This window comes from Vanessa atalanta, chromosome 23 (assembly GCF_905147765.1).
Source record: "Vanessa atalanta chromosome 23, ilVanAtal1.2, whole genome shotgun sequence".
NCBI classification, from domain to species: domain Eukaryota; kingdom Metazoa; phylum Arthropoda; class Insecta; order Lepidoptera; family Nymphalidae; genus Vanessa; species Vanessa atalanta.
Window position 1 is genome coordinate 7,124,397 of NC_061893.1, and position 26,690 is coordinate 7,151,086.

General features: G+C 39.8%; 1 protein-coding gene across 1 annotated transcript; it reads right to left on the reverse strand.

The window, feature by feature from the left end:
- Positions 1–25,812, reverse strand: LOC125073160 (attractin). The gene is made up of 26 exons (XM_047683877.1): positions 25,515–25,812; positions 23,164–23,376; positions 22,357–22,523; positions 19,104–19,184; positions 18,370–18,625; positions 14,303–14,446; positions 13,788–13,933; positions 13,025–13,143; positions 12,474–12,623; positions 11,951–12,059; positions 10,818–10,932; positions 10,471–10,578; positions 10,110–10,257; positions 9,915–9,984; positions 9,677–9,801; positions 9,422–9,529; positions 9,120–9,205; positions 8,675–8,795; positions 8,280–8,530; positions 7,928–8,091; positions 7,352–7,498; positions 6,621–6,846; positions 5,979–6,189; positions 4,678–4,783; positions 4,210–4,405; positions 1–2,305 (listed from the first exon to the last, which is right to left on the reverse strand). The coding sequence occupies exons 1-26, from the start codon at positions 25,745–25,747 to the stop codon at positions 2,278–2,280; spliced, it is 3,828 nt and encodes a 1,275-aa protein (XP_047539833.1). The 5' UTR covers positions 25,748–25,812; the 3' UTR covers positions 1–2,277.
- Between the last annotated feature and the right edge of the window lie 878 nt (positions 25,813–26,690).

Sequence of the window (26,690 nt, forward strand, 5' to 3'; positions counted from 1 at the left end):
ATACCTAAACTAACGATGCTGTGTTCGAATCGGTGAAACTTTTGTCAAACTAGTATGTCATGAAAATAGGATAGGAACACTTGTGATAATAATGCAATATTAAATTATTTACTAAGATTTAAATTAAGAAACAAGTCAAATTTATTGAAGTGAACGATAGTATTAAAAAAATTTTATTAAAATATTGTTACTGATTTCGTGCAGATAATATCTAAGCTAAAATAATTCGCAAGTACTGAGATCACTGCTATGCTTGAAGTCACTGACCTCTCAGTACGGACATAATGTTACAAAGAAAATGTGTGATGCTGACCAAGTCTGGTAAATTCAATCGTCACACGCTGTGATATAAGTGTATACACAATAAGGTCTTACAATGGGAGTCAGTCCGCAGCGCGTTACTTCCGATGACAAACATTTTTTTTTTAATTGAGAAAAAATAGTTTTACCTAATATATGATTATAAATTGATAATTTTCATATTTTCCTTTGTTTAAAATGGGAAACAAAATTGACGCACAGAATACCAACTACACAAACATTGTGGACACGATATTACGTATTTTCAGTCTGTATATATAAGATATAACAAGAAAAAAAAAACTACAGAAGAAAAATTAGAAGTCTTCTTCAAATGCGGACAATTTAATTTAAGATGGGGGGTGTAAGAGAGGAACTCTGGAAGGAGGGAGAAACTGAAGATATAGCTAAAGATATAAGAAAGAAAATTATTTTAGTTTAAACTTCACAATAGAATCGATAGCAATACCGAGTTGAGATGATTTAGAAATGTCTTTTATAAAAAAAGGTTCATATTTATGTACAAATGGATTTCTAAATATTATGAGTAGGGATGTGATTTGATTCGACACAACATCGATAAATTAAATGCCTTTCACGATAAAGACTTTATACACGATTTTTTTACACTTCAGTCGTATGAAAAATATAATAGTTTTGTCTGAACCGCGTATATACAATATAATATAAGTCCTAGTGACGTACTGTGATATTGACTATCTGTACAATACGATAGTCCCGCACGTTCATCTTGTATACAATATCGATAGAACCGTACGTATATAAAGTTAACTTGTGATGTTCTGTATCACATCGTTGTAGTTACAGACGAAACAGTTACAATTAGTCGGAATAATATTCTAAATTTAAATACAATTTTTTTTTGTGTGTGTATGCAATAATCTTTATTTATCGAACTTAATCTATAGATTCGCTGTAACGAACTGTTCTAAATTTGAAAACGAATGAATTGTATGAAAATGTGTGCATTATTTTTATTATATTAATTTAATTTGCTCGTAGAAAACATTCTAAATTCAAATTTTATGTTTTTTTTTTTTATTTTTTATAGTAAACGCTGCTTGGTGGAAATTAATAAATGTGATCTTCCGACTAAGAGGGAACTATTTCATTTATATATTTTATTATCTATTAAGAAGGCGCTGAAAATGAACGTTATTTTAAGAAGCACCTTATATAATAGATCCTAATTTAAAATATACATAATATTTTGCAATGGATTTATCTATAATTTTATTGGAGAAAACAATTTCAGTCAAAAATCGTACTGACCTCAATATTTTAAAATCGAAAAAAATTTTAAATTAAAAAAAAACATGTCATTTTATTGGCATAAATGCATTTGGCAATCTCTCGAACGGAAGTTTCATAATAAACTATAATCTATTATTATTTCGCATGTTAAATTAAATAAAAAAAAAAAATCACAATTTAGATTCCGTTTGTAAAAAAAAATACTAAATATATTCGAGCTTAAATCTTACAAATACCGCTTTAATAATAGCTCATTATTAAAATCCCGATTCAAGCATTATATAAGCGCATTGGAAAAATCTCTTGTATATAATTTAACGATTTTACAAAACTTTAAGCGTTCACCACCACCATAGAACAGAGAATATACTAGAAACGATACTTAACCCTAAAAAACTCTAAATTGACAAACCACAAAACGAACAAATTTTATGTTTTTTAATGTTTTATAAAAAAAAAAGAACTATTAAAATTTTTCAATATCGTACGTGATAGCAATTAAATTAGCGACTTCATATGTCACTTCCATTACATTCTGTGTTCTATGGTTATGTTACCGTTTGTTATAAAATATCGTTTATTTTCGTAAACGTCCATTTTAAAACTTATCCGTAATTACGCACGAAGCGGTCTGAGTATTATGGTCCTAACTCCATTGAGCAATGCACTAGACAGTCCTATGTACACTTACTTCATACAATCCTATTTACATTGGTTATCTCTTCGCCATCTGAAACAATACATTTTTTATTTATTTCAACATTAATTATCTGATAAAACATTTAAATACAACTGCACAATAATTTCGCTCTGTGTAGATGAAAAAAAATCGAATATTAATTTAAAAAACGAAAATTAAATAAATTGGAAAAATACTCTCTGATCAAACTTTTTATATTAAATAAGTAGGCCAAATGGGCAACCTAAGAGGTCACCACCACACTTAGACATTATTATTATTATTAACAATTCATCATCGCCAAAGCGCTACCAACCTTGTGGACTGAGATGTTAAGTCCCTTGCGCCTTTAATTAGATCAACTCACTTATCTTTCAAACTGGAACTCATCAACACTAAGTATTTCCGTTTGTCGATAGAATATACAGACGGGCTTAGACATAGACATAGTCCTAACAGTTGAAATCAAGGTTTCCACCATACACTTATAAAACAAGTTCACTTAGATAACATAGTTGACGAGAGCATAATTTTCTCGAAATACTAATTTTGCATTATTATACATTTAAAAGAACTAGAAGAGCGATTCAATGTACATAGTCCATCTAGCGACCGAAACTAACGTTGCACGTAATTTGGTGATATATTACTGACTAGATGAACCTGTTTTACCCGCGCGAAATTTATAGAACTTTACCTTAAGTAGACAAACCGATACCCCTCATTTTATCCCCTCTATGGGTGAATTATAAAAAAGCCTCTGTCATTCCCCGGGAACCAAACTATTTCCACACTAAAATTCATCTAAATCGGTTCAGTAGTTTAAGCGTGAAGAGACACTTTCACATTTATAATATTAGTATACATATATGTATATATATGTATACTATATGTATTAAGCGACTATTGGCGAATGGCATATTTCATAAAATAAACATAGCAAAGTATTATATTTTTTACTCTAGTAGGCTTTTAAATTATCGTAATACATGATTCTACAGAGATGACCCCTCAAGTAAATCAATACCCTTTTCCACCAGTTAAATACTACCGTTAGTGTAGCATGTGCGCTCGGTGCGACGGTTAGTTTGTTATGCGGTCAGCCGTCAGCTTACCTGTGAGTATCAGAGGTCGGCTAGTGCGCGAAGGGCTGAGGTTGGAGCGCGGGGACCTGAGACTCCGAGCGGTGTTGCGTATTTTAAAACGCCTTAGGACCAACCAAAATTAGTTTATTACCATGCGCACTAATGACACTGCTTGGTGGGTAATCGTGAGTTTAGTGCGCATAGTGCTAATGATTGTTAATGTGCAAGATACTTCAATGGTAGTACTATTTCTACTAGTGCGCGCAATATTGCAAAAAAATATTTAAATTTTTTAAAAAGTTAATAAGCTTTTATTGCCTTCAATAGTACAATGTGATTAATTATTATGTTCCTGATGTAGAAAGATGGTTAGGGTGTGTCTAAAAAGCGAGTGAAGTATTCGCAAGCCCGTATATTATAATTGATGACGATTCACGGACCGATTAGTTCAGTGATATGCTAATATGAGCAGCGTACCTGGAAGCAGTTAGTGTCAGAGCAGAGTTAGTGCCAGAAGTGTCCCTGTTTATTAATAAAGCAATCCCATAGCTCTCCTAGTCACTAACGGTATCTTCTCTCAGTTAATGACTGACTATCATATCTTGTGAATTGATAATTGCAGATCGCATCTAAGTTTAATATCTGCGGAGTCCTACTACTAGTTTAACGGTGTGCACATATTCGACTAGCGACTCGTCAATGACGATGCGAGTTCATCGATCAGGATCACGTGCGTGGTGCGCGTGGTGCGTGCTTACCTGTCGGCGAACATTCGGTGCGGCGGAGCGGTGCACGGGCGTGCTCGCCTGGTGGGCAGTGCACCCGGGCGGCGGCCGGTGTCGGCGTGCGGGGGGGGCAGTGCGGGCTCACCTGTCGGTGTTGGCGTGCGGCGCGTGGTGCGCGTGGTGCTGGTGGCCGAGCGTGACGAGCGCGGAGGCGAGCGCCAGCCCCCCGAGCGGCGGCGCCCGGCCGGTGCCCCCGGTGGGCAGGCGCACCAGCAGCGACAGCACGGCGGCGCGGCCCGAGCGGCACGGCTCCAGCGCCACCGGCGCGGGGACTCCGCTGCCTGGTTCAGAATATTCAGTAAATGTCTATTCTCGATTCGCTCTACAGCGAATATGAAAATACTAATCGAAGAAGTAGCCGTCTATCCAAGTTTATTTATCACAACAGATAAAAAAATATATATCATATCCATTATTATATGTAAGAGAGATCAACGGGGTTTTAAAAATCAGAACAGAAGTAAGGTAAAATTATATCACTAGATCCAATTATTTCTTCAAACTCAAATAATCACTGAATATAAAATAATTTAAAGTCTTATGTATGACTCACCCCCGCCTCCCTTCTCCAGTTCGATACTGACTTGACTAAAAGGTCTAGATGCCATTTGTTCCATTTCCACAAACAATCGCTGCCTTCTTCGGTACAAATCATATTTCTGAAAACATTAATTTAATATTAAAATAATCATGAAATATTTATTGTATTATATGTAACCTTAATTTTCATTTAACAACTAAACATATGTTTATACTGTAACTGAAAAATTGATATTATTATTTTTCAAATCTTAATGACTTTTATTTGTGTCTCTGTGAGTTAGAAAAATTCTGTACAACACGTCAAATTCTAACACATAAATAAATTATTTACGTGCCAACTGGCCCACAAAGTAGAACACGTAAATCATAAGTGAACTATCATGTGCTTAATTTGTGTTTATATAATACTTCATTTGCTTTTTTTGTTTATGTAATAAGTAGCCAGACGGGCAATCGAGTCACCTGATGGTAAGTGGTAGCCACCGCCCATAGACAGGATAGGCGCTGTAAGAAATATTAACCATTCCTTACATCACCTATGCGCCACCAACATCGGGAACTAAGATGTTATGTCCCTTGTGCCTGTGGTTACCCTCGCTTACTCACCCTTCAAATCGGAACACACCAATACTAAGTATTGCTGTTTGGCGGTAGAATATCTGATGAGTGGGTGGTACCTACACAGACGGGTTTGCACAAAGCTCTGCCACCAAGTAAAAAGTTGCACATTTTGAACATGCTCATGAAAATTGTGAACATTGTTATAAAAATTAGAAGAATTAGTAATTGGAGGGCAGCGATGGCCCAGTGGTTAGAACGCGTGCATCTTAACCGATGATTTCGGGTTCAAACCCAGGCAGGCACCACTGAAATTTCATGTGCTTAATTTGTGTTTATAATTCATCTCGTGCTCGGCGGTGAAGGAAATAATTTCAACGAAATTCTGCCACATGTGTATTCCGCCAACCCGCATTGGAGCAGCGTGGTGGAATATGCTCCAAACCTTCTCCTCAAAGGGAGAGGAGGCCTTTATCCTAGCAGTGGGACATTTACGGGCTGCTAATGGGCAGTGATAAGCAATAATTATACGCTTTGGTATTGGAAGGGATTTATTAAACTAATCAATTTACTTTCAATTGAACCCTGTAACACGGCGAATCAAAAGTGCTCTTATGAATCTACTCAAATGTAGTATATTTTGATTTAAACGATCGGGCTTCTCTTCTTCTTACGAATCGATCTTCTGCTTACGAAGTCTATTTGACCTTAAATCAATACAATCAATAAAAAATGAATCTGTATCATAAATACCTGTTTTATTTTCCACAGGGCGGCAGCGACCAGCAACAAGAGTAAGAAGCACGACGAGAACGTAATGAAAAACTGTTGTAAATTTAACTTCGGGTACTGAGAGAACGATATCTGTATCCACAACGGCGGCCGGAAGTCGTACACGTACACGAAGAACGTCGTCAGAGTCACGTTGTCCTCGACGCCGAAGGCGTGTTCCGACTTCGCGAACCTGTATAGGAACGGCCTTTACGTCATTATATCAGAGTTTTGTTCGACGTACAGGAATAGAAACGCTAGATTTATCAGTAAATATAGTTAGTTACATATATAATATATTTATTATAGTTCGTATAGGATACTTTTTATAATATATTCGTTTTAAGTGCAATTCGTGATCAGAATAGGTGCAACTCTCGATTTTATTTAACGAAGTTATAAAAAATGTATGATGGCGAATACATTAAAATTGAAGTCTTGGTTATTATGATGTGTGTAAATAATTAATACAGGATAATGATAAAATTTTCTTAACTGACAGGATATTTTATAATACCATTTTGCATGTGATTGAAAAAAATATTGATGTGCTTTTATAAAGCAAATAAAGCAATCACAGGACGGGATTCGTGAAACGCGAGGGGGCAAATAGCCCGCACTCACTTGTAGCGGAAGTTGGTGCAGTTGACGTCGCTGAACAGCGTGCGCTCGGCGGGGTCGCTGCGCGTGCGCACCGTGAGGTTCATGCGCGCGTGCGCGGAGCACGTGATGCTGAAGTCGGCGTCCACGTCCGGCTTCACGGGCGCGTTGCGGAAGTTGATGGCGGACAGGTGCCGGTCCTCCTTCTTCGACAGGTTGAACGTGAACTGGTAGTCGACTGCTAGATCGTCTGTTACGTACGAGATTACTATTGAGAGACATAAATAGTCTGGTTCGTACATTTTTAATTAGTAATAATATATATGTATATATAGATAGACAATATGTGATAGATGATGATATGACGTAACCGTAGATGATGGAAGCCATGATGCCAAAAAATAATAATCTGTACCTCGTACTACAATAACCAATCAAGTTAGACTGTAAAAATTATACTTGGCTGACATGCTACCGCGTGTCTAGATTTATATCAACGCATAATATGGATTTCAAAGGCAATTCGTATCGATCCGAATGAAATATAATGCACAATTTATGCAAACCAATAAATCAATGAATTTATTTTATTGATTTTCCATAAATATCTTCACAAACGTAATTTTTTTTTCAAAGTAGGATTTTTAAAATGCGAATGCATATTTCGTTACTATGGTTACACTTTAGTTATTTAATTATTCTAGTATAGTATATATACTAAAAATCCGTAAAGTTTTTGTTTTTGGGTAACTCACAATAGCAGCCCTTGTTGAAGAGGTCGGCGTGGTAGTGGTTGGTGTTGTCGCACTTGTCGCAGCGGTCGCCCGCCAGCCCCTTCGTGCTGCAGTAGCAGCGCCCCGTGTCCACGGCGCACGACACCGCCTGCGCGTTGCACTCGCACGCTGCCGTCGCACATTGATAATGGCTCTTTTAACTCGAATGTATACTCTGTATTGGGCCGAAGTTAGTCCTGACCGATATCGGCTAAGGCGGCTAATCTCAAGACCAGCCAGCCATGCAGGGCACGTCATAGAGCATAAATATGTGCGCAAACACAGGTGCAGTCTCTACCCTCACCCTCATAATCCGATGGAACGGCAAATCCGACACAACCGGCAACAGTTCAGGCAAAAAGAGAATGGTTTTACGTGCTTTCCTAGGCTTGGAAGTGTACACAGTTTCGACTTTCAGAACCCGGGCTGGTACTGAAAATTATTCGATATAAAAACCGAATAGGCCCGATTAGGGGTTTGACCCTCGGGCCTGAAATCTGCAGTCTTATGTATTAGACGGCCGAGGCGGTCGGGGCGCTACAAGCGATGAACCCTTACGTTGGCACAGGCCGCCGTTGAGCGGCGACCCCCAGTGCGCAGGCGCGCACGTGTCGCAGTGCGGGCCCACCGCGCGCGCGCCGCACGGCTGCACGCAGCGCGCCGCGCCGTCGCACACCGCGTGCCCGTTGCACTGGCACGCCGGGCAGCGCGTGAAGTGCCATCTGCGGGTGCAACTCACGATATATTTTCTATTGAAGTATACAATCGTATATCATAAGGAAAGAAGGTTTAAATATATTACCAAATAATTTATTTAAATATAATAAAGCTTTTCAAAATTTAAAAAGGTAACCGGTTAGTCACTGGCCGGTTTCCCTGTAGGGTTTACAGTAGTGCGACCCGGGCCCACCTGCGATGCGGACACACGTGCGGGTGGTGCGGGCGCCGCTCCCCGCCCGGCAGGCACGCGCCGCGCCCGCCGCCCGCGCCGTCGTCGCACCAGCCGCACGCCGGCTCCGCCAGGCACGCCGCGCACGACGCGTGCGCCGCGCAGCCGCCGCCCGCGCCCCCCGCGCCGCCCGCCGCGCCCGCCGCGCCCGCGCAGCCGTTGGTGGACCACGCGCGGCAGCCGCCCATGGGGAACGACGCGCCGTACGCGTTCTGCGGCGGCCAATGTTTACGTCTCACGCACACTTAGACAGCGTCACGCGTACTGATGCGCGCCAATAGTTTAAAGCACTCTCTCGTGAGTGAACAGATCGATACAAAATATTACTAGTTCATATGAATGTACAAAATACATACCTTATCGACACATCGGCCGGCTGAAGCGCACCAAATACACTCCTCCGCGGTACAGTTCGCACATGTGCGGAACGTGGCGCACGCCGCACTACACACTCCTGTTGCTGTCGCAGCCACACTTCTGTGTAAGCAATAATGAAATATATTCGATTTGTTATCGAGATATCGGCAACGAAATAATTAATATGGGCATACCTCTTCCTAAAATTTTATTCTTAAAAACATATGTACATAGAACTAAAAAAGATTTGTTTTTATTTTCAAATTATCGATTTCCATTCCCTAGAGAATATAACTTTAACCGTGATATTATTTTACCAAAATAGGTTCGGAGAGTATTTAGCCATTTTCGCTATACCTAGGTAGTTTTATCCACGTTGACAAAAAATCAACCTGTATAATTATCTCTTTAATTTAGTATTGTTTAAAAATATAAGATACTTACCTGATGTCGGTAGAAGAATTTGCTGGTCTACATTTAACTGTGTCGTAGTCCCAGTAACAAGCTCGCTGACTCAATTCTTCTGAACCCTGTAAAATATTACACTCCACCCTTAAATGAAAAACAAGACGAATTTGTCGTTTTGCTACGATCTTTTGGTTCGCTTGATACTTATTGTCAACGAGTAATTACTTTAAATAACAATGGCTTGATTTTTATATAATTTTTGATACACTTTGTACACTAATGTATTTTCTATAAGGTATATAAATTCGAAATCTGACAGAGCTAGAAGTGACACTCACGTGAGGGTGTCGGTGTAGGTGCGCGTGACACGCCGCGCACGAGTGGTACCGCCCACACACCTCCCCCCCGCCACCAGCAGACACGCACTCGTCCACCGACAGCGACATCTGCACACGCAAACCCATCGATACATTAAAAGTGTTTCATTTGTCTGAAGTGAGTACTCATGCAGGAGTGTCTGCTTGTTGAAAATAAAGGACATAACGCATGCGAGTGGTCGCCTGCCGCTTCATGCGAGCGCGCAGCGTGCGTACCAGCGCGTGCTGCTGGTGCGCGTGCCGCAGGCAGTGCTGCGCCGTGGGCAGGCAGCTGCCGCACCACGCGCAGCCGCTCGCCACGCACGCCGAGCAGTACTCCGCGCGCGCGCAGCGACGCTCGTCTGCGGACACCACGCACTCTGTACTACGGTCGCTTCGCGGACGGTTAGTCGGAAAGTTAAGCCACAATGGAATCACCGCAGTAATCGTAGAATAAATGAGTAAATAATCTCACCAAACACTGGTTCGTTCACGCACGCCTTGACGCTTTCATCGAATGATTGCTTCCACCCGATTTCCTCTATCTGCAACGAAATTATTTTCAATTACACTACTAGTTGTGTTATGTGTAAAGTAGTTATAAGATACGTGAACAAATAAATATACAAACACAACGCCCGTATCTCCGTCTCTCTCACACAATACGTACAGCGACGCAGGTCTGGTCATTCGCGCGCCACACGCACGCAGTGCCGGCTCGCTGCGCGCTGCCGAGGCAGGACGCTTCGTCACGTCTGGTTGAGCACTTATCTCCCGTCTCGAACAGTAGCGCGTCTGAACGTAGCCGACCGTCGAAGCTGAAATACACCAATAATACTATTAGTTCAAAAATACTTCAATTCACTTTTTAACATGCCAAAGGAGCTTAGTAGTTTTTATGGCGCTTTTTTTAGCAACCTTAACATAAGATAGTCAAGGTCAAGTCAAAGTCAAAAGCAATGTAAACTTTTACCATCCAATGGCTCTAACTGTTCCAGTCGTTCGCACGTCACTAGTGCCGTATCACTCACCCCGCGTGCACGATGGCGGTGGGTCGCGGCGCGTGCGGCAGCAGGGCGGCCGCATGTGCTGCGCGCGCAGAGCTGTCCAAGCCCGGGATCGTGTACCACGTCCTGCACCTGCGCACGCGCATAACAAATAGTATTACATAGGTGTCGCGTATAAATAAATAATCATATAAAACATAGCAGACTTTCACCTCACTCGGGTAGTCGTATTGCTACTAATGACAACGATATATTTATAGAAGCATGCCGGTAGGTGGCACCCAAGTTTCTTTTATTTGTTCGTTGGTATATTCAGTTGTGGCAAGAGCGAGACATGCAATATACGTGTGTGTGTGGGGGGGGGCACTGACCGCGCGTGGTAGAGGTGCGCGGCGGCGGCGTAGCAGCGCGCCGCCGCCGCGCCCGCGCCCGCGCCCGCACTCGCGCTGTCGTTGTGCGCGTTGCCGCCGAACACGAGCATCATGCCTGGAATATAACAGTTCATTTATAATTTTTACTAATTAATAAGTAAATTAAATCAAGCAGTATATTATTATTGACTGTGTGCCGAATATGCACATAGGTATTAATGTAAACAATTGAATAAGCTCACATATTCTATGACTAATATGTTTCACATCTGTGTATCTCTTACTCTTTGATATCATGTATAAGAGTCGAAACATTGCATATGTAAAAGAGTGCGTCACAGTCCGTATAATTGTACCGTCTCGTTAATAAATCGTGAACCAGTTAGTGACTTTCATTATCCTCAACATCAGCCCAGCAATAAATGGTGACCCCGACTACGCGAGACTAAGTACAATGACCACTCAATCGTTAATTATGGCTGAAATAGCTAAATTAAGTATGAAGTTACGAAACATGGAAAGGGACCGAAATTACGTGAGAAACTTTAATAGAAAATATAATCCTAGACGATCCATTTCAAGGGGACGGAGTACAATTCAACGGTCACCGGACACTCCAGACCGACTTTGTTATTATCATTATAATCGTTAACCTCGTTGATAAAAAGCCACAATCCCGAGGTTCTGAGTTCATATCTCCAGGTCGGGTCAATAAAATAGTTTTTCAGGCGAAAAATTGTTGGAACAGCAGGAAGTCTGAAAGTTGCAGGTATGTACATTCCCGTCCCGGAAAGCATTTAAAGCTGTTGATCCTGCGCCTGAACTCTTTCCGATTGTGTCGGATTTGATGTTCCATCGGATTATCAGAGACGGAATAGAGTACCCGTGTACTGTGTTTGCGTACACACTTGTGTAATATAATATGTCGTGCGTCTCCCATGAAATTGGACGCCGTGAATTTGACGATTTTACTTGTAGCTACAGTTTATTTGCAATACTGCATAATAAACAATCTACGAATATAATTTACAATACAATAAGGTTAGTAAAACAAATTATTTTGAAAGAATAACTATATTTTATTTTAATTAGTCGTGTTATAGCTACTATAATTCAACATTCAAAGGACTCACCAGGCGATACAAAGAGGGCTGTGTGTAGATATCTCGGCGTCGGCGCGGACGGTAAGGGACGCCAGATCCTCGTCTCTATCTCGTATTCGTACAGCGCAGCGGATGGCGCCTGCAATGCACACACAATTTTGATGATATAAACGTACAAAGGTTGCATACCCGCACACTACGTACACAGTTGCGTGTCTAAAACAGATAATCCCATTAAAAGCTATAAAACAGACCAACGAGTAGATTATTTAATGGATAGAGTATTTATTTAGCGTATACATGTTAATAAAATTAGCAACACTGAAATAATCGATTCACAGTCATGACACTGAAAAAACTATGATATCTCATCATCACAAAATCACACGAGAGTATGACGATTTTCTCAAAATACAATCCATTAACGTCCTCATAGTCAAGGATTATTTTATTATTCCATCAGGAAGTTTCGTGAATGCGTCACCCGGTCGCGGATTTGTCCATATCCGGCCGCTACAATTTAACGATAGTGACGTAACGAAGGCGCACGTACCTGCGTGGCCTCCGACTCGGACACGAGGCCGGCGTGCACGTACACGCGCGCCGACAGCGCGTCGTAGGCGGCCGAGTGCGCGAACCCGCCGCGCGCCGCCGCGCCGCGCGTGCCCGCCGCGCCCCACCACCCCTCCTCCACGTAGTACTCCTGCGCACGCGCACACACGCACATTAACGGGCAGCACTAGTCGCACTAGTCGCACTAGTCACACTAGTGCACTTAGCGGCACAGAATATAGCGATTAGAATAGTACCAATGCCCCTTATTACGGAATTACTAATATTACTATTTACCCCTCCAGTTAAGCTTAAAGTGGGGACGACAGTAGCGCGAGGGATTAGGATAGAACCTGCGACTTTTTAAATCGATAGGCGGCCCTTAAACCGTTGCGCTATTGACGCTTTGCGATATTTATTATTTAATGAAAAAATATAAGACATACATAAATTAAAAAAAAATATATAAATAAAAAACATAAGTATCTAATAGAGTTAACAAGAAATGATACAGGCAACCCAAAATCTATGTAAAAATAATAATAAACAGACCTGGACGAGATGCAGGTATCCGTAATACGGAGAATGTCCAAAAAACACTAACATGACCGGTTTCTTCGTTGGACCCATTTGCACCATTACAGCTGTGTGACCAGATAAATGGAGGCCGCCTGCGTAAAATTCGTTATTATCATTATTTAACAATATCTATAATTAAATTATTATATTAGAAAAAAAAAAGTCCGTCTAAAAACTACTTTTTACTGGCAACATTTTTCAAAATCCATTTAAGATTAGTCTTTCTTAAGATGAGTTACATTATGTAAGGTTATGAAAGTTTTAAGAATTCCGATAAACTCAGTTCCAGTGGTTTAGACTGAAGTAAAATCAGCGATCCAAGAATTATTTACAGTGTTTAGTTTTAAAACGTCCTAACAGCCCGTAATATCTTACAGTGGGGTGTCTTTTTCTCAGCTTAAAGAGAAAGTTTGGAGCACACACCACTGTTAATTTATTGATAGATATACTTGAGTCATAAATTAACTTGACGTCTGCTAATCACGATGTTATCCTTCACCCTCGAAGGAGATGAAAATCATAAGTTAAGATTTGAATCTTGACTTTCGGTAAACCATATCTACTCCGAAGTTAAATGATAACAAAGTGTTAACAAAACAATACTCAATAATCTGTACTAATAATATTAATGCCAAAGTAACTCCGGCCGTCTCTTGCTTTTTGACGGCCAAATCACTGAAACGAATTTCGACATCCAGTAACGCATGAAAGGTCCGCGAAAGGGAGCCGCTCTCACCGCAGTGCTTCAGCGGCGCGGGGCGGTGCGGCGAGCAGGCGGTGGGCGTGGCGTTCCGCCAGTCCGCGTGCGCGGCGTCCAGGCGCGCGCGCCACACCTCGTTCGTCACCTCGCCCGCGCGCCCCTCCAGCCCCGCCAGCCCGCCCCTGGCGCAGCGAGATCGGGGCTCTTAATCACTTTTGAATTACATTTTACAAGATTTCATCGAATGTAAATTTTATCGAGACCGACCGAAACGAACTTTCCTCAAATACACAGTGAATTATATACAATTTAATTTATTTTATTAAGTGTTTACATATAGCATTATTTTTTATGTTATCGGCAATACACATAAACTATTAACTAATTAAAAGAAAATAAAATAAAATTCCTCTCTATTGATTTTGTATTCCGGTTTGTTACATGTGTCATGCGTCATATCTATGGCTTCATTTCTTAAACGCTCAACACATTTACGTAATGGAGACTACCATTTGGCAAGCCGTCTTTCTACTCACTAACTATTGACTCACCCCCTCTCTGGCTCGTCCGAGGCTACAACGCCTCCATAAACTATCAACTCGTTGCCGTAGATCACGGTCGAGTGTGCGAAACGTGGCAATGGGACTTCCCCTCTCGCTTCCATGGCTATCCATTCATTTTCTACTGTTTTGTATCTGAAAATGAAAAAAAAAAAACATCTGTTATGAACTATGAGGTATTTATAATATATGAAAATTACATTTTTAAGCATGTAACAAGTTTTTTGATCAGTTTTTATTCTAGAGTCACTGAGTGTTTCCACCAGTCTATTCCAAATACAAGAAGATAAAACCCAAAAAAACATTTTACACGACATTGACGCGATTTCATTGGTCGAGCGCTTAAATAGTCTATGGTATTCATTACGGTTTCGCAAAAAAGTGTCGTTTCGTATGTCGACGAACTCCTATCGGAATTATAAAAGTAAATTTAATGTGGATAATAGTAGTCAGATGGAAATAGTGTTGCAGTGTTTAATAAATAAAGGAATGTCGAGGAAGGAGCAACGCCATTTGCTAATAAGATCAAGAGTTATGCCTCGGTGTTGCTAGTTAATAAATTCTCGATATCGAAATGTCAAGTGGACAATTGGATGGAATCGATTTTGCGAAACGGCAACAATGCATTTTTGATGGAGCTGTCATTCGCTCATTTGTTATTACCGATTTTATTCCGTAAAATAAGATATTGGGATGTAAGGGAGCGCAGGGATGTAAGGGAGCGCAAACTACACCTTGGCGCTCCAAGCCAACCTCACCTGCCCGTGGTGCATCCTGCCGATCAGCAAACGAGGCTCTGGCGACCGACTGATGGCGGTATAACCATCAAAAATAGGCGTAGCTAAATACCACAGGCCGGTAACGGGCAGCAGCGTCACCGGTGCGAGAAGTTGCGTCCTGCGATCGCCAACCCGCCTGCCCAGCGTGGCGATTATGGGCAATACCTCCAAATGGTAAAAACAGGTAAGCCACGGCCCCCAGTTCCCGGCGGTCCCGCTATTCCTCGTCATGGTGGCGACGGTGGTAACGGCGGGATGGGGGGTGCTAAGAATCACCGGGCTACGGGAGGCCACCACAACCGACTGACCCTGGCGACGTACAACGGACGCACGCTACGGCTTGACTCGCATCTAGCGCAACTCGAGGTGGAACTTGGGAAAATTAGGTGGCACATATTAGGGTTATGTGAAGTCCGTAGAAAGGGAGAGGACACCGTAACCCTCGAATCGGGCCACCTAATGTACTTCCGAGAGGGAGACCAACAATCCCAAGGAGGCGTTGGGTTTCTGGTTAATAAGTCCCTAGTTGACAACGTTGTGGAAATCTCCAGTGTGTCGAACAGGGTAGCGTACCTCATTGTAAAGCTCACCGAGAGGTACAGCCTCAAGGTGGTGCAAGCGTACGCACCGACCTCGACACACTCGGACGATGAAGTGGAGGAAATGTTCGATGATATATCGAGGGCCCTCCACTCCACCACGAAAACCCACTACAACGTTGTCATGGGGGACTTCAACGCTAAAGTGGGAGTACAGAATTGTAGCGAATCGGTAGTAGGACCCCATGGATTTGGAAGCAGAAATCATAGGGGGCAAATGCTTGTCAACTTTCTCGAACGGGAGGGGCTCTTCTTGATGAACTCCTTCTTCAAGAAGCAGCCCCAAAGGAAGTGGACGTGGCAAAGCCCCGACACTATGACCAAAAATGAGATCGATTTCATCATGACGGACAAAAGGCACATATTCAGAGACGTCTCAGTGATCAACAGGTTCAATACCGGTAGTGATCACCGACTTGTCCGAGGCTCTCTGAATATCAATTTTAAGGCCGAGCGCGTCCGTCTGATGAAGTCTACACTCCGACCATCCCTGCTCTAAACCATTGCGGGATCTGAAACGTTCCAGTCAAACCTGGAGAACCGATTCGCTGCCGTGAAAACCACAACAGACGTAAACCAGAACCTCAAAAATGTAGTGAGAATTCTCAGGGAAGAAGGCACGAGATTTTGTAGCATGCAGCGTAAGGGCAGAAAGTCCAAACTTTCGGAAGAGACTTTAGGGCTAATGAAGAAACGTCGTGAAAACCCACCTGTCACTTCGTCCGAGAAACGGCAACTAAACCAAGAGATCAGCAAGCGCGTACGACACGACCTCCGGTGCTCCAATACTCTTACGATTGAAAGAGCCATCGAGCAGAATCGGGGGTCTAAGGTGTTCGTACAATCTCTTGGAAGAAGCCACCTGACGAAGTTGACCACAGCAAGTGGAGAAGTCGTTTCTTCCAAGCCGGCAGTTCTTTCGGAAGTAGAGGACTTCTACGGCCGGTTATACGCATCGCATGCATCTCGACCTGATCCCGAAAATGAGGATGCTAGAGCTACATTAACACGCCATTTCACCGAAGACCTGCCAGAAGTCAGTATTGGCGAAATCGAGATTGCTCTTAAACAGCTTAAAAATGGAAAAGCCCCAGGAGAGGACGGCGTTACAACAGAGCTATTGAAAGCAGGAGGTAAACCCGTACTGAGGGAGCTCCAGAAGCTTTATAACTCTGTCCTCTTCGAAGGGAGAACTCCGGAGGCGTGGAGTAGGAGTGTGGTCGTCCTGTTTTTCAAAAAGGGAGACAAGACCCTGCTGAAGAACTATCGACCCATATCCCTAATGAGCCACATCTATAAGCTGTTTTCAAGAGTGATCACGAACCGTCTTGCGCGAAGATTCGACGAATTCCAACCCCCGGAACAGGCCGGATTTCGGAGCGGATACGGCACCATAGACCACATCCACACAGTGCGGCAGATTATACAGAAGTCCCATGAGTATAATCGGCCCCTGTGTCTCGCATTCGTGGACTATGAGAAGGCCTTTGACTCGGTTGAAATCTGGGCTGTTCTGGAGTCCCTGCAGCGTTGCCAAGTTGATTGGCGATACATCCAAGTGATGAGATGTCTCTACAAGGCCGCCACCATGTCCGTCCAAGTACAGAGTCGGCAAACGAATCCCATACCATTGCATCGAGGAGTGAGACAAGGGGACGTTATTTCCCCCAAATTGTTCACTAATGCAATGGAGGACATGTTCAAGACGCTGAACTGGAAAGGGCGTGGCATCAACATCAATGGCGAGTACATCTCTCACTTGAGATTCGCAGATGACATCGTCATCATGGCAGAAACGCTGCAGGACCTACAACAGATGCTGAATGAGCTGGCTGATTCTTCTATGCGCATCGGCCTACGGATGAACTTGGATAAAACCAAGGTCATGTTCAATGAACATGTTCTACCGGAACCGATTGCGATACACGGTACCGTCCTCGAAGTTGTTCAAAAATATGTCTACCTCGGGCAGACATTGCGATTAGGTAGAAACAACTTTGAGGACGAGTTGAATAGAAGAATTCAGCTAGGTTGGGCAGCATTTGGGAAGTTACGACGAATCTTCACATCGTCGATCCCACAGTGCCTTAAGACGAAAGTCTTCAACCAGTGCGTCCTACCCGTCATGACATACGGAGCCGAAACGTGGACACTCACGACAAAGCTGGTCCACCGGGTTAAAGTCGCTCAGCGTGCTATGGAAAGGGCTATGCTCGGAGTATCTCTGAGGGATCGCATCAGAAATGAGGTGATCCGTCAGAGAACCAAGGTCATCGACATAGCCCACCGGATTAGTAAGCTGAAGTGGCAGTGGGCTGGCCATATTTGTCGTAGAACCGATAACCGTTGGGGAAAACGTGTTCTAGAGTGGAGACCGCGTCTCGGCAAACGTAGTGTAGGACGTCCTCAGGCTCGGTGGAGTGACGATTTGCGCAAGACGGCTGGCAGGAGCTGGATGCGAGTTGCCGAAGAAAGACCACAGTGGCGTGCATTTGGAGAGGCCTATGTCCAGCAGTGGACGAATGCGGGCTGATGTGTAAAATAAGATATTGAGAAGTCCGTTAACGGATTTATTTGAGCACCGAGTAATGGAGGAAGATCGATCTGAGCCCGAACGTGCGGAGGATGCGACAGGTATAAGGTTAAGGTCTGTTTATCCTCATTCGCTATTAGAGCCCACCTGTGGAGGAAGGGCGCGTCGGCGAAGGTCTCCCCGCCGACGCGCAGCAGGTCCTGCTCGTGCGCGACGAGCGCGTGTCCGGCGGCGGGCGGCGGCGCGCCCCGCGGCCGCGCGCCCCCCTCGCCCTCCTCGCGCCACGCCCAGCGCCACGCCGCCGCGCCGCCCTGCGCGCCGCACGCGCTGCCGCCGCGCCCCGCCGCGCACACGCAGCCGCTCGCCGTGCACACTCCGCCGCCATTTTCTGCGTTGCAGTCGTCTGCAATGGTAAATTTACTTTTCAATTTGGGTATGTGCAGTGTATTTTGCCTCAAGTCCACGTGAAAGTTTTAGCATTATTTTACGCCTAAAGTAATCCTGTCACGTGAGTCTTCTGGTCGATTGTTTATAGTACAATGTACCATAATACAGCTACATTTAACATTAATTTTGTATAAAAATATACTGAATGTTTTAATTATTGTATGTGGTCCTCCACACACAACCACACAAATCTCAAACACAAAAAAACTCATCGTGAATGTGAACTAAAAGCATGTAACAATAGGAATGGTCTTCTCTATTGTAATTTTTATCTGCTACAAAACAGTCATTTTTTTTATTAGAAGACAAATCTCGGGTCTTTTCAAATCTGCTATATTTCTTTTCAAATTTAAACACCAATAAATAAATAAAATGTATGTCCTATACACAATAAAGATTATTCTTTCAACTTCAGACGATTTCAGTGGACTTACTTGGACATAAAGGCTGATCACACGCAACACCGACCCAGTCCGGTTCACATCTGCACGAGCCCTCGTCACACTCGCCGTGATCTGTAATAAATACGACAATCCAATTAAACTCAATAACCAATAATATCCATGAGCTACATTTTATGTGAAACTATAAATTGAGCTTCGTAGACTATATTTTCTGTAATATCTTTACATTACGTAGTTCTATAAAATGACAATTCAAAAGTGCTTGTAAAAACCTACTTGAATAAAGTATATATTATTTTAAATATGTAATAAATTATAATGTTTATAACATTATTATAATAAATTATAATAATGTTATAAACATTGGCTTGTAATTAAAAATTAAATTATTTTTATTTTCAATATAACAACGACCTGTGTTCCGCGTAGTACGACTGTTTGTTTATCCGACCAATTCGATGAGACTTATTCTTAGCGAATTTGTCGAATAGAATTACGTTGATGATCGTTAAGGTGAGTCACCACTGCCCATAAACTCTGGCCTTAAGTCACATTACCTATTGTTAAAATATTTCTTAAAATTGAACGTTTGCTTCCAACCATACAAAATGTATCCATAATGTAAAGGTAACAACTACAACACTCGCCCCCACCCCCTATTCCCTGCCCCTCGGCTTAAGACCACGTTATGACGTGGTCTTATATTCTGAGCAAAGGCTGGACTATATACTTAACACAAGAACGAACATTTGGAATCGGACTGATAGATTTGATATTAAGATATTAATTTCGATTTGTTCTTTTAGGGTTTTTTCTGTAAAATTTTATCATCCTGACAAATTTGGGACGATATCTAATACTATAATCATGTACCAATTTAATATTAACACTATAAATGCAAGCTTGAACTCCGAGGAAGGACAAAGGCGTTTTATGAGTAATGACTTTATATAGACGAACAACACCTAAAACGTGTACGAAGACACGGATCGCAACTAGTAATATATATATATAAGTAAAAGAACCTTATGACAAATGGGACGAATAAATACGGAAATGTTACATATATAATTTAATATATATATATTTTGACAGGATGAATATGTTTTGAATAATATTGAACGAAATATGTATAAATGTTTCAGACAGTGTAATGTAAACCCTTGAAGACCCTTCGATTTTTTATCGAAAGGGTTGACGGCGAGTAGTCGAAGCCTCACGAGTGCACAGTGTCTGTCGAAAGCGTATAATCCGCTGTTTACGAATTCATCACAAACTATAACTGGCTTTTCTTTAATTTATATTTGGCGAACAAAACAGTCAATGACATACGATACAAGATAAGTTATCTGATCTTACTTTTTCTAATCTATATATTATAAATGCGAAAGTAACTCTGTCTGTCTGTTGCGATTACTCTTAAACTAAACGACTGAACCGAATTTCATGAAATTTCTATTAAACAAACTCGAACTCCAAGGCCACAGGCTACTTTTCATCCCTAAAACTTTCAGCCTATTTATAGACAAACTAAATCTGCGGCATTATCCGCAAGAATTTTTTAAAACATAAACTTCCAAACCCCCCTATAACTCTTTAGGGGTGGAGTTTCGCTTTTATATAAATAGAATTTGTATTACAAGAGGTACATAATCGTTCACGTAGATGATCTATTAAATAGATAAAAGGCCACTTCTATCAAGTAAGTGACTTAAATATAAATGTATTTCTTTTGATTTTTTCGATTGTCTATTATTCGTGTATTCTGTAAAAAAAATTCCAAAGTAGCGAAGTTAATAAATGTCATTGTTTTTCATTGTAATTTCTTGTCATTTAATCGCTCAACGATATATTTTAAATTAAGAACAAGATGTGTTGCCATATCCAAATATAGACCTCATCTACCTAGAAATGTAAATCATTATACAACTATATGTTAAATATTATACAAATTACACTTTTAGGAAATACAGTAGGTATTCGACATTCTTGCAAGATCGTAAATATAGTTTACACGTGTAGAAAAAAATATCTTCACTTTTGTAGGCTCTATAAAGTAATTCTTTTGCCATTTTACATGAAAAAAAATCTATTTTTATCAAGGAAGACAGGTAAATGGTCCACTTGATTACAGTAAGGCAAGGCTGCCTCCACATAGACATAAGCATTATTTCTTACAATATATCCTATCAAGCGATTTAGCCTTAGCCTTCCAAGTCCACAATAGCAATTAGAGAAAACTAGTTGTCGCTTACGACTTCGCTCGCGCTTTAGGGTGCTTTTTTTATTTAAGTTTAAAACATCCACAAGGTCACAGTTGGCCGTGCCTTTTTTACATTTTACTTTAATAAATTTGAGCACTTTAGTGGTTAGGCACATTTTTAAAGTCTTATTTAGGATTACAACAGGGAAACGCGGATGCATAAGGGTGCCCCCCAAGACTGGAGGCCCGGGGCGAGCCGCCCCTCAGTAAGTCCGCCAATAGCGTCCGGTATGTCCTATGTCCTTCCTCGGAGTTCACGCTTAATTCACACCTTTATCTTAATTCTTTATTTAGTTCAGTGGTTTGGCCGTTAAATACCAACAAACAGATAGACAGTTACATTCGCTATATTAGTATAGATAGACAGCTTTAACATTTAAGTGAGGCAATTTCATTGGTATATACTTATTGAATAATTAATAAGATATTAATTACGAAATTCGCGAAAAAATGCCGTTTTTGAATGTCAGCGAAGTTTTTATCTGAACTTTGTAAGTAAGACTAAAGTACATTTAGTATTTGAGCGGAATATTGTTGTATTGTAAATTAATATATTTTGTTAAAGAACTGTTTATATCGCTGAGCTATTAGCAAAACTCAACTCTAAATCAAAGGTTTCTTTACCTTTACTCCTTTATGGGTATTGACGTTTGGTGATAACTGATTAGATGGTACTCTACTACGGGTGACTATTAAAGCGGGTTATAAGACCCATCATTGACACTAACTATTAAATTATTCCTCTACATAGTACAAACAAAATACCTTCCCGCTGATACGCTTAGATCTTTTAAACTACGCAATGGATTTCATCAACAAACAGACAAACATTCAAGAGGAAGGTTTTTATTTGTAGCATATGCAAATTATAATAGAGAAAAGCAAGTAAAATTTATTAATATATTTTTTTTCTTTTTATGTATGTTTGTATTTAAAAGTTGTATTCGTACCCGTACGTAACCAGGACGGTTAATATTAAAATAAATCGTAATACACACATACAAATCAAGAAATACTTACTAGAACAATTCGTACGATGATCGTTCGAAGGGCAAGAGTACGCCGCGTACGTTACATTGAAGCCCTCCATCGCGTACGCGTCGTCCGAAAAGAAATGTAAAAGTACGCTCCCAGAACGAGCTATCACTTGACGAGTCCAGCCGGAATCCTTATTATCTAGCACACCACTGAAATAAATAAAAAGAAAAAAACCATTATTAATTAAATATATTTAAATTATCTTTGTCGTTACTTTTATATTGTTTTTTATTTAAGTTATTTTTGATATGGCAGCATTTTTGTATTGCCATGCAAAATCACGAACTAATATTTAGGGTAAAGGTAATCTAAATAAATTTTAATATTGTAATATTTTATTGACTGCAGACCTTCTGGTGTACTATAGAATATGTAATATTTATACCTATAAAGCTATATTACTAAATCAAGACACATACACAGACAAACACACACACCTTACACAGACAACTTTTTTGTGTTCCTAAACTGAAAAAAAAACTATTAAACCAATATACGTAGGTATAATAGTAAACAGCTTTTGTCGACGGTTCTGTTTGTAATTTTTTTTTCATATGCGAGCAATTTTTAGGTATCTATTCTAATATTCATTTGTAAAGTATATTAAGTCGAACATTTAGAAAGTCAAAGCGTTATAAAATGATGAATCACAAAACAATAGATATAAAACGCAGTCAATTTACTAACTCACATTTGTATATAGTCATATGTATTTAAACAAATGCATAAAAATTAAAGCGTACATTTTAAATGTAGTCGCAAAAAAATGTGATCGCAGCATAAACGTACCTAAAAACAGCCAACAAACGCTCCGCTCGTACGCTGTCACCGTCGTACACGTACAAATGGTCCCAACCACATTCCGTGGCGAAGCTTTCGAGTCGTACACGCAGCGCGGGAGGGTTGGGTCCGAGCCGCGGCGGTACAATCAGCCACGAACATTGTGTACTGACGCTGTAGTTTCCCGGACCGTCGGTTATTATTCCCGTTGGTTCGGTTAATCTGATAAATAAAAACATAATCATCAAAAACTATTGGTGATTGAAACACTATTTATTTATTTCCACCAATCAGTGATGACATGAACGAGCCGGTGTAACCACAGTCATTGTAGTGATCTCTTCCTCCCATATTAGGTTAATGTCAGTTATGGAAGGTCAAAATCAAAAAGAACTGACCCGAACATCAGTATAAATATCAGTCATATTAAGGAAACACGATTAAATCTATATATTCTTCTGGAAAATCCAAAAATTTTAATGCTATATTAGCTTTATAATCTTGTATTGAATAATATGTATTGAGGAACGGCATTCGCGTATCATTAAAGTTATTCTTTTATTAGCCTTCTAACTAACGAGTATGTTTAAGAACATTGTCCGATCCAGTGAAAAGAATAAAAAGTGCCTACTACAAAGAGTCATATATTAATCCCATTATATACTAAATCATTATATTAAACATTAAATTGAATATACAATAAAGTTACAATACAATATGTTAATTCAGACATAAATACAACAACTGTATCTATACAATATCAGTTTGACAATGAATCATTTTATTACATTGTCAACGATCATTGTGTTTAAAAAAAGATGTTATCCTGAAATCATGAACCATTAATATGCAACGACAACAGCCCTGTTCGGAAATAGATACATTTTATCAGACATATATTGTATTTCAATATATCATAATTTCAATTGCATTTGGTGATGCACCATAATCAACATATATGTATATATATATATGTGTTAATTACAAGAATGTAAACAGGGTTATACTTATTGACAACTGTTGACCTTGAATGTCAACCAACAGTGCTCCATTTTTGGTGCATATTAAGGTTTGGCACATCTATTGTGACGATGTCCACTGCAACTGACCAACTGTGCTGGATTTGATTTTTGGTATCATATTCATATTTTGTTTTACGTTGACGGAGGAATGAGGACCATGTTGTGAAGAAGGTCTTGAGCATGGACGTGAATGGATATAGAGGTAGGGGACGACCAAAGAAACGATGGATGAATTGTGTGAACACAATATGGCCTGAAAGAATGGAAGAAGAAGACATGCTGCACTGATCCCAAATAAAATTGGGATAAGGGCAGGAGAATCGTCATTCTCCTGATGATGATTTTTATATAGTTCATTAATAGTTGACATAAATGAAACTTGTGTAATGTTAATTGTAAGATGGGCTGTACAGTATGCAATAAAGATATTAATATTCTGTATTATGTTAGTAGAGTAACTGTAAAGCTTTTAAATTTGGTTACACTTTTATTTATACTTTAAATAGTTTACTAACAAATGATCTAACAATATTATATATATCATTTTTGATTCTACGATACATAAATATATTTAATTAACTTATTATTTTTATTTATTATGTTAATATTATAATTCTATATATGTGTTTGAATATCATATAAAGTTAAGAAAGAGGCTATATGACTTCCCTCTTTATAGTTTAAAATCCTTAATACTTGAATTAAATTCATAAACTTTGAAAGGCAGCATATATCAATGTTGTGAGGAATTTAACTATAAAACACCCTCTGAATAGTACACCTGTTATGATATTTATTAATTGAGTTTTAAATTAAAATATATATAGTTTAAGTATTAGTTAATAGATAAATTAGAACAAAGAGGTATTATAAGAGCTAGTATTACAGTCACAAATGTACGAAACACATTTATAATCTGTAAATTTACAAAACACAGTGGATATATAAACAATGACTATAAAACTTAAATAAAAATTTATCATCTCTACTAGATAACATTTTCTTTATCTTTTTATTTACTCATAAAAATGTATCGTATAATCAGTGTGTTATATACACTCTAGGTTGACTGTGTAATGAATTGTGGTCTTCCAATGTTACTTAGAGAACATATAAAAGTATACGTATATTTCGTTGACAAATGATCGTAATAGTTTTATAGATAGATGCGACCTTCAAGCAGAATGTCAGGATGAAATAAAGAAGCCAAAGAAGATAATTGGATAATCCTGCTTCGATGTTTTCGCGAAATCTACCTCGATGACATGCCGTCTGACAATTAGGTCACTGAACTAGCAATGAGAATTCGTAAGTAAAAATCACAAAAGATGCACTCACTTTATTTTCCCGCCGCAATGCTGGCACTGGGGACCTTGCCAGCCCTCGTAGCACACGCAAGTATCATTTTTACACACACCATTTAAGCAGTTATGATCACTACACTTAGCTAGAACTCCGTGACAAAACAATAACACTATGAGCACTGAACATAGGAACGGAGAGAACCAGGACCATTTTCGTCTGTATTTGGATTTGAAAAGAAATAAAAACATTTGCAGAGATTCTACCATTTTGATGTATGCATTTTCAACGAGTTTTGTTAACTTATCGCGGACGTTAAAAGCGGTCGTGCGTCGTGTAGAATCCGACAATTCGTACGGTACTAAATGCGGTGTTGTTATACTCTGAAAAATAATTACCCTGTTACTATTATGACGTTAACAACAAAAAATATTCAAAAGTACTAAAAAAAATAATATATAAAGCACATAAATACATCTAAATCTATTAGCTGTAAACTGTAAAATAAAATTAAAAAGTTCCACGTACTTTATAAAGTTAGTTTTAGTAAAGTTTAATGTTTAATTAGCTTATATTATAATTTTAAAAGTTTTAAAATACTTTTTTTATTCACTATTTTAGTTAAAACTGTAAAAAAAATATTTTCTTTTTAAATTTATTGCAAACCTATAAAAGTGGTAAAGGGCTAATAGTTGTAGCACTGATTTGACATTAAGCTATTGCCATTAGTAATATCATTATTGTGTGTGGTTTTTTTTCTGTGGTCGGTTTATAAATATTATTAAAATGAAGTAGTTTCAGATGAAAATATAATACAGAAAAGTTCATTTCCGTTTTTTCTCTCTCGTTTTTTAATATTCAGTAAAATTGTCAGTACAACAGCGACATCTATTGTATCGTTGATTAACCTTTATATAGAAGCTTTTGTTATTGTTGTACTAGATGGCGCACCATCTAGCTACTGACAAAAAAGATGTAGGTACACTCAATTTGAATGATTTACATTTGTTACGGACAAGAGAGGCCGCTACCTTTGACATTATCGAGATGAGGTTTAAACCCGACGATTCGCTATCGCTATTCCGCTGGTATATGAGTTGATAAACTCATATAGCCACGAAGTGCGGATTTACACAGTCCCGGACTTAACGTCTCAGCTCGGCCAAGCTGTTAGATTTCAAATTGAAATTGGAAGCCATGTCAAATTCTTGG

What these genes read in the sequence shown, in the direction of transcription:
- LOC125073160 (XM_047683877.1), bottom strand. Translation starts at nt 25,747, where the DNA reads ATGGTAGAATCTCTGCAAATGTTTTTATTTCTTTTCAAATCCAAATAC. An exon ending in CCGAGTCGGAGGCCACGCAG is followed by an intron (nt 12,060 to 12,473) that starts GTACGTGCGCCT and finishes TGTGCATTGCAG; the next exon opens with GCGCCATCCGCTGCGCTGTA. An exon ending in CCGGCCGATGTGTCGATAAG is followed by an intron (nt 8,531 to 8,674) that starts GTATGTATTTTG and finishes TGGCCGCCGCAG; the next exon opens with AACGCGTACGGCGCGTCGTT.